A 9,892-nucleotide genomic window follows, 5' to 3' on the forward strand; every position below is an offset into this window, starting at 1 on the left:
AAAATATCAATATAAAGCAATTAATAATATATTACATTATTTTTATCCAATCTTTGTCAAACAAATCGTAAGTTCAATATGGATATACATGTTACATGGGCTGGTTCAAGTTCACGCTTAACATTTAAGAAAATTTTAAGTAATTAAATTTCCTTGTTTTCTGTTTTTTGTTTGTTTTTTTTTTAGGTTTTTATTGTCCCTAACTACGATTTTTTTTTAATGACGTAATGATATAAGTCTTTAATTAAGATCTGAATACAGAAAAAAACTTATTTTCCGAAAGATCTATAATAAAAAAGATAAGATGTATTTGAATATAGAAATATTGCTTGGTTGGGATATCTATAGCAGTGGGAATTAAATGTTCATGGAAAGTAAAGCATTAGTAAAATATATAATAATATATTAAATACATATAATATAAATAAAATGAATGCATAATAATAAAATTGACTTTGTTTAATTAAATAAAATTTTATCCATTTTAGTCTCAAAACATATATTTATTCAATTTATTTAAGTCCAACGTTTCGGCCAATTCTGCCCTCTTTGGGAAGAATCTATTAGAAACAGGTTTTATTATGGATATGATCTTCAACAATTACCAACATTATTTAAAATCTATCTTACCTTAATACAATTTTAAAACTGAATCATTTAAAAACATTTCATGCAGTCTATTCTGCCCAAGGTCAATACAACAAATTACCCTTTACAACAAATTAAAACACCAGGCAATCATATATTTTTGTTAATAAACATTACTTAGATAAAAATTATAAATAAAATAAAATTAACTTTAAAAAATCACTAATAACTATAATTAATTATAAAAACTGCAATGTTTTTTTGTTTGTTTTTTTAAGAGAACATTTACTAATTCAAGCCACAATAAGGTTAGTTTGAAACTTACTGACTATTATTTTCCTTTCTAGCCGGCTTAGATGGAAAAAATAAGTGTGAAAATGTTAACAAAGTTTACACTATAAATTTCCTTGTTTCCTATTTTTAGGTTGAGATTTTCATTGTCTCTGACAACGATTTTTTTTTTTCAATATAACGTAATTATGTAATAATGTAAGCCTCCAATTATGACCTGAATACAGCAAAACCTTTTTTATCAAAAAATAATGTTAAGATGTATTTGAATATAGAAATATTGCAAGGTTGAGATAGCCATAGCAGAGGGAATCAAAATTCTAATGAGAAGTAAAACATTAATAAAGCATTGCAATAAAATATGTAATATGACAAATTTCCACACATTAATAATATGGTAAGAAACAATATAAACAATTACTTAGATTTTTTAGATCAATCTCAAGAAACTTTTTAGATTTGTTATATAAATAAATTAATGAAATTAAATATATGTATTTAAATAATACTTGTATCAAAATGTGTAAAAAAATACATTTATTAAGGAGAAATAGTAACTTTATTTATTATAGCAATACGTTAATTGGAAATATTTCTATTTGTAGAACTGGATAATGGGTAAAAAAGCCCGAAACCTTGTTCAGGAGCAAAAAAGAAATCAAGAAGTGAAAATTAATTTTCCTGAAAATAAATATAATAAAATTTTAACAAATAAACCTTTTGGAATTTTAGTTGTAACAGTACAACTAATTATTTTATATTTATAATGTAATATAATTAATAGATCTCAAGATAAATACGGATGAAACAAAATATATGGTTAGTAGCAGAAACGGGAGAAATTTCAGTTATAAAAATATAAGAGAAAATGCATATGAACAAGTAAATAGGTTCAAGTACTTAGGTTCTATTGTAAACGAAAAAAAAAAGAAATCAATGAGGAAATAAAAGGGAGATTAAAAACGGGAAATGCTTGTTATTTATCAATATCGAAATGGCTTGGCCAGCGCCTTCTGTATAGAAACTTGAAAGTTAGAATTTACAAAACTACCATTCTTCCCACTGTTCTTTAAGGGGGTGAAAAGTGGCCTCTAACACTAAGGAAAGAACAGCACCTTAAGGTTTTTGAAAATTAAGTATTATGTAAAATATTTAGAAGGCACAACGCTGAGTTAAGGGAAATACACTTGATAAATATGATCAAGTGTAGTTCCCTTAACTCAGCGTTGTGCCTTCTAAATATTTTACATAATACTTAATTTTCAAAAACCTTAAGGTGCTGTTCTTTCCTTAGTGTTAGAAGCGACGTTTCACCCTCTTAAAGAATAGTGGGAAGAATGATAGTTTTGTAAATTCTAACTTTCAAGTTTCTGATTATAACAGTGCAGCATTAGTGCAGATTATAACATAGCGACAAATAAGATGGGAACAGATCTCTAAAATATCAATAAACACTGAGCCGTCCGGTAAGGGTCCGAGGGTTAAAGCCAAACGTAGCTGGGAGGATTTCGTTAAAATTGATTAAGTAGATTAGAATTTGCAGGGGCGTCACTTTATCGTTTCAGTCTAATAGAAATATTTATGGAGATCGTATAATTAGTATTATAACCAAGATTTTATTTCAATGGGACTTGAAAATTATTCCTAGTTTTAGAATCACCCTTATGCCCCTTAGCTAAAAAGGACAATATTCAAAATTTCTTATTGTAAACAAAGCGAGTGATGAGGTCGAGGGCCCACTTGGGCTGGTCCTGAGGCACCATGTGCCCCGCGTCCCGCACAAGAACTTCCGAGAATCCTCCAACAGTCTTCGAATATCCTGCCAGGTCACCCTTCACCAACCACTGCTTCCTTCGTGCATTCTTGTACTTCTCCGCTCCACTCCATTCCAACTTCTCCAAGAAGTTGACTGTTAGCGGATATGCCACGATGATGTCCAACTGGCCGTTGTAAAACAATATTCTGTAATTCTCGATCAAGGTTTCCACCCATGGCTTGACGGATTGCATGAAATCGTTCATGAGGTGCTCTGCCACAATCGACCCGTCGTTGTAAGAGCGACTGCCGACATGTATAGCTTTCCTCACGGCATCCGACTGCAAATAGAGATCATAGTCCCCTCCTGGGGTGAAGTTATTGTTTTGAATATAGTTATAAATATTAATATGGGGGTCGATGGAAGTTAAAATTCCATTAAAGTTCATCATAGCTTTTCCGTATTCTTTATTTTGAATGTTTTTGACTATTTCATATTGCAATTTTATTATTTTTTCCTTAATGTTAGAATCCACCAAACCAAGTTGATAAAGATAATCTGCATAAACCATCATGTTCTCCGGATCAGTAAACCCGTCACCGATCGCTAGTCCTTTTAAGTTGATCTTCAAACTATTTATTTTGTTGTTGTTGTGGATCGTGTAACCAATTGCCGGGATGTACTTTCCGGCATAAGACTCACCACTGACAAAGAACTCGTTCTTTTGCAAGTATGGGAACAACTGGAAGAATTGAATCAAAGCAGAGTAAAGATCTTTTCCTACCTTTACTTCATCAGTCGCATATCCTGCATCATTCTCAGTAAAACTGAATCCTGTACCAACCGGGTTGTCGATATAGATGACGTTGAATAATTGTGACCAATAATACTTACGAATATGTAATTGTTGGTATTTTTTTACGAAGAATGGACCATTTTCGCAGAAGAGACCGAAAAGAGAAGAACCTCCAGGTCCTCCCTGCAGCCAAAGGACTACCGGTGCGTTCTTCGGATCCCCCTCAGAAGGGAAGAACCAGAAGAAGAGGTTGGAGTTGAAGGTCTTGTTGACGGTGAGGTAGCCACTGTAGCTGGTGATGTTGCTGCCGGGCAGTCTCACCTCGGCGGCCGCCTGTCCTTCTTGTATCTTACCTCCTTCGATGTAGGGCGTCAGGAAGAGCGGGTCTCCTACATCACCGTCTGTTCGGAAAGATCGTATTTTTGGATACGGACTGAACAGTGCATCGTTGTAACAGAGACAAATGACTAAAATAAACAGCACTGCTAACTGCTTCATAGCTCACCGCACTCTACGCTCAATAGATCGGGACTAAGAGAACTGAAGCTGTCTTAAATTAAAACACGTGATCTATGACAGTTCCACCAATCGACATTTCTTTATTCGATCTCTCGATTGACTTAACATGGAATAGAGCGAATGCCTCAACCTTTCAATTTAGCTGGTTAGTGAGGTCAATGAGAGTCGATTGCAGCGGCCAACAGACATGCAGCGCTCATCTCAGCTCGTATTATAACTAACAAAATTAGAAGAAGGTGTATTCATTTTTTATTTCTATTTCAGAACCAAAGAAAAATCACAAGTAATATAAACGTTTCCTTCTAAAGTAAAAGATCCTTAAATTAGATTATCCTATATCACAATGTATAATTTTTAAATTGTTTAAAACAGCCGTATTATAGTATTTATAGTAACAAGTATAATTATTTATTACTTATACTTGTGATCTAATGATCAAATGTGCGTGCATGTGTGTTGTTTCTCATTTTATTTATTATCCTCAGTGTTGATAAGGAAAATTTTAGTTTTTCGATATTTATTAGTTACAATTTTACTTATTTGTGACGTGGGGGATAGAGTGGGCTCAGGGATCCTCAGGTCGATTGTATAAATATTGTATACTAGAGTGTAAATGTGACTAGAGACTATATTATTTCATCATTATGTTATTTTATTTATTAATTTTTCATACATATAGTTTGATTATGTTCATTTTGTTTATTCTTCTGTTTGTATATATTTTAAGAGAGTTTTTTTTTCTTAGTTTTTTTTTAGTTTTTTTTTTCATCTATTTAATTTATTTCATTTTATTTTAGTATGTATGAGATCATTCATCACTATTACCTATTGCCCACAACTGTGTGGTATATTGTAATATGTATCGACAAAAAATTAATAAAAAAATTTTAAAAAAACTTATTTCTGATGTTGGTCTTTCTATATTTGTTTTTAATTACTCATGCATTTAGTTCACAGTAATGTCAATATATAAATCAGTAAAGTCTTTATGATTATTTTATACATAAATATATATTCTCCAAAACTGCAACTCCAAAAAATTGTATATAAAAAATAATACATAAAGAAAATTTATTAAAAAAAGGACACAATAAATTAGAAGAATACAATATAAATAAATATGATACTAACTAATAGCAGCCTTCATTGATAAAAATATAATGAGTTTCCTCTTTAACAGTTGAGGTTTGTGTACAGTAAGGGAACCGGTTGGTCGCACTGAGTTGACCTAGGCGGTTAACCACTGGAAAGGTCAACTAGCTAAGAACGTTTCATCATCGCAATGGTTATTTTAGAATTAGCTTATTCCAAGCCTTTAATGCTTTAAATCTTTTTGCTAACAGATCGAAAAGATAAAACACATTTCGTTTCGTCTGTGCACATGTCAACAAAGAAATTGTTGCTTGCTAATGAAAAGTTAGAAATGACAGTAGTTTGTATATTGTTATATCATTCGATTCCGATTTTTAAACAACCATTTAGAAAGATTTTGTATAAAAATTGGTTAGTAAATTTCAAATCAACGTTAAAAATACTGGATATTGTATATTAAAAAAAAATAAGATCAAAATTACAGACTCTTTAAGATCGTTAAAAGGTTTAGATTGTAAATGGAGCACCTAAGAATTGCATCCATTTAGTTAAACACTCTACAGAATCTGGGTAAGTCTGTTGCATTTATATAGGTTCCAAGTGTCGCAGGAAAGTACTGGCCGATTAAGCGGTAAGAGAAACACTCGCGCACAGGGTACGGGGTAAAGTTGATTTAACTCAGAAATGAGCAAACCCTTCGAAAAGGAAATCAAAGCTATATGGAAATCTTTATGAAACCAAAGCCCAAGGAGTAAAGTAAAAATTATTAAAAGGGATATCAAGCCCTGTGGCATCTTTAGTTGTAAATGTCCTATTGAGAAGGTCTTACTGACTAGGCTGAGTAATAGGTCACACAAGGCTCACTCACTCCTATCTTATCTCAAAGCAAAAGCCTCCGAAATGTCAAGAACGTAGTGGTGCGTTGGAACACTGCGGTAGAAATAATTTTGTCTAAGTTGATTACTTTTTTTACACATTGGTTAACCTTCTAAAAAATATAAAACACCTCCTCTATACATATAAAGGACGTAATTCAAATTAAGATCCAATTGTCCAACCTTAATTAAATTAAATAACACAAAGGCACTCATCGGACATATTGGATGAATTGGTATTAATAAAACTTTTTTTTTTTTAATAATTTATTTATTGTAATTTACAACTGTATACATTTATACACATCAAGTAAATTTGCTGTAAGTGATATTATGACATGATACAAACATGTGGAGAATCTACCCACTGATAGAACTCCTAAAACATTTCTAAAGGAGAAGATCTCGAGGCCATCTTCTTTTCAGACGCCTAGGAGGATTATTAGATAGTGAAGGAGAAGCCAGGTTAGAAACGAGTTGGTTTGGCTGGTTGGGAAGTTTATTATGGAAGGATTGGTATCTGTTTCTGGCCAAATCGGCAACATATGGAACATTGAGGTCCTGATAGATGACTTGATTTGTGACAAAGTAAGGAGCATTAAGGATTTTACGAAGGATTTTGGACTGTAAGGATTGGATTCGAGAGGAATTAGATGGTTTAGTGGAGCCCCATAGCTCAATTCCGTATGTCCAGATAGGCCTTATAATAGTCATGTAGATCAGTCTTTTGTAATGGATTAGAAGATTGGACCGTTTGTCTAGTAAATGTTGTAATAGTCGGAATCGACGAGCAGTATCCTGTCTTTTCAATCTTGTATGAGGATTCCATGTCAGTCGTTTGTCCAGATTTAGTCCTAAGTAACGGATCTGTTCAACAGGAATAAGGGGGGATTATTAAAAGATACAATAAAAAAATAAATAAATAACAAAAATGAAATGTCCAATCACTGACTAGATAGCTGATTGAAAGACCACGGCAACCACATAACTCCCATCCATCGTTGTTCCTACGTTTAAATATTATAATACTTCATCTGTTTCTTCTAAATTAAATTAAATTCTTAAATGAAATTAAACTAAATACTGAGACTATTTACAAATTAATTATTGAACTTGGTCACAGTGCTTTTTGACATCTATATTCATTTTTTAAAAAAATGTTCGAAATTGAGTGCTGGGATATTTGGACTATAGTCTATTTTTAATGAACTTTATATAACAAAAATGTTATTAGGAATTAATAGAACGAATTTTGCACGCTGACTCGTTAATAAGACTGCTTTATAACTAGCTATTACTTTTAATGACACTAGGTCTCATTTAATTACATTCCTTCATAGTGGTGTCGCAACCTCAACCCACCCAAGCGACCTCATCTCGAAGGAGGAGTTGGGCAACCAGTGACCACAATAGTCCCCAGATCACTCAGTCATATAACAGGTCATTTTGTAGACCGCCAAGGCTTCCAACGCGGCCTTCCACTTCTTTTCGGTTCCGTTCTCCTCCACTCAGGACCAAATCCTTAGTCCTTCAGGAGTAGAGGATCACGATACGCTGGGTTTCATTCTAAGGTATCAATAGTCAATAACAGCCTTTCCTTACTGTGTGGACCGTTTTAAAAGGAGGACATTGTATTGATAGTACAAGAGCTCGTTGAAAAAATGAGTTATTCCACCTCAATTTTTAATTTATTAAAAAAATTTTCTTTTGAGGTTAAATGACTTCCAATTTAATGAAATTTCTTTATTAAAATTATCACTTCATAGTACAACGTTTCGGGACCACTGTCCCATATTCATGCACCTTAAACTTATAACAATAACAAAACTATCATAACACAATGCCCATTTCTATTCATTTTAGTTCACCTCATAATTTCTTCTAAGAAATCATGTCACAATTTGTGCATCTTCACTGCTCCTTAGCACAGCCATTCCATTCCTCTATATTTCTTACTACCTCTTTGGACCTTATCTCATGTGCAGTGTGCTGTTTGGTTACCTCCCTGTTTTTTACAAGTCCTGCTTTGTATTTAATATTAACTTAGTGATTTTTTTATATATATAACTTCCTACAGAGATAATCCAGATTAATTTATTAAATAAAAATTCGGTATAATTATTAGAGTCAAAATTGATAAATCTGCCAGGAATAGTTAGGGGGAATACAAAATGGTGGCTGTTTCTAAATGGTAAATACAATTATTTTTCATTCCGAGCTCTATATCGGTGAAACTACCAACAACACTAGAAAACCTAATAGAACATCATTTAAATTTAAGGGATTTTTTTAAAAATATGAGCTCTAATAGACATATTTGAATTCAATAGCTCTCGAGAAATTGTTTTTTAAAAAGTAACAAGAAGATGGCCTCGAGATCTTCTCCTCTAGAAATGTTATTGGAGTTCTATCAGTGGGTAGATTTTCCACATGTTTGTATCTTGTAACTATGTCACCTAAAGCAAATTTACTTGTTGTATATATGTGTTTACAGTTGTAAATAACAATAAATAAATTATTAAAAAAAAAAAAAATAAAGTAACATTTCATGAATTATATACTGAAAAATCAATAATTGGAGAAGTTTGTTGGGGGGTGCGGTCAGTAAAGAACAACATAAATAAACAAAACCATATTTATTTATTTTATGCCGACGTTTCGACCTGAGTTTCAGGCCATCCTCAGGGGTTATGGCGTAGGAGGTAGGCCTACCAATCATTAATCTACGGCCAACTATCTACACCTCATTATGAAAAATCAATAATTAGTGGATTTATTGTGGTGAATCTTTATCTGAGAGACCATATGCCGTACATATGTCTATTAGCACATAAATTAAAGATAGTTTAATGTAATATTAGATTATGTATGACATTTATATGCATAGGAGTAGTAGTTTTCATGACATTTGCCAAAACAAGATGATGATTTCTAGTTGTTCGAACAATGTATTTAATTTATGAAAACTATATATCTCAAGAATCATTGGAGGTAAAAATATCAATCAGAAATCAAATTATAGATATTTGAATCTACTATCAAGTAATTTATAACGTTTATCTTTGTAGGGGTAGTAGTTTTGTATGTTATTTGCACATGATTATGAATTTTTCATATCAAATTTTGTTATAGAGTTCTGTCAATGGTTAGATTCTCCACATGTCATTACATCACCTACAGCAAATTTACTTGTATATATTTTTATTCAGTTGTAAATAACAATAAATTATAAAAAAAACTTTGTACGAACAACTAAAAATCATTATTTTAATTATTATTTTAGTAAATATCATGAAAACCCTTTTTTTTTTCTTACCTTCTTTATTATAAATAACAACATTAACATATCTCTAAGTATATACAACGTAACTGGTGCCCTTTCTTTGCCATATGGCATTATAAGGGGTTGGACTGGGTTCGCTGAAGGTGGGGTTTACAATAAAGCGTTACTGCATCATGAACTACTTTATGTTACTGCATCATTAAACTAGCTTATTCAATGGTATCCTGAAATAATAATTTTCTTCTTTTTTTTTACCATTAATCGTATGAAACGTCGAGTCATATGAAACTTTAATTCACATATTATTACTTATACTTATATTATTATTACTTATACTTATATTATTATTGCTTATACTTATATTATTATTACAAAAAATAACCAACACGGAATTTTATATTTTTATATATCAGTCCTGATTAATGTTTTAATCCTATCTTATCCTTTATTAATTTTTAATTTTATTACTAGGTCTATACCATAAGGATTATTCCTCAAGATTAAATGATCTCTCTGGTTACTGGTTACTATATTTATAATGTTGAAAGGAATATGGTCCGGGTGCGGTCAAGAAAAACTCAAATAGTAGAAATATACTAATTTAATGAGCCAACGTTTCGCCCCACGTTGCAGGGCTTCTTCAGGGCTATTTTGACGGCAGTCAAAACTAAAAAAACCATCATTTTTTTAGT

The 9,892-nt window shown here is 31.7% G+C and overlaps 1 protein-coding gene across 1 annotated transcript; it reads right to left on the reverse strand.

Moving 5' to 3' along the window:
* Window positions 1-386: 386 nt before the first annotated feature.
* LOC106682711 (venom serine carboxypeptidase) lies at window positions 387-4,023 on the reverse strand. Its single transcript, XM_014423728.3, has one exon. It carries the CDS (start codon window positions 3,927-3,929, stop codon window positions 2,571-2,573), a length of 1,359 nt encoding a protein of 452 aa, XP_014279214.1. The 5' UTR covers window positions 3,930-4,023; the 3' UTR covers window positions 387-2,570.
* Window positions 4,024-9,892: the final 5,869 nt, after the last annotated feature.

The sequence above is a fragment of the Halyomorpha halys genome, unplaced genomic scaffold (genome assembly GCF_000696795.3).
Source record: "Halyomorpha halys isolate HHAL.00 unplaced genomic scaffold, Hhal_1.1 Scaffold24.1, whole genome shotgun sequence".
NCBI classification, from domain to species: Eukaryota; Metazoa; Arthropoda; class Insecta; order Hemiptera; family Pentatomidae; genus Halyomorpha; species Halyomorpha halys.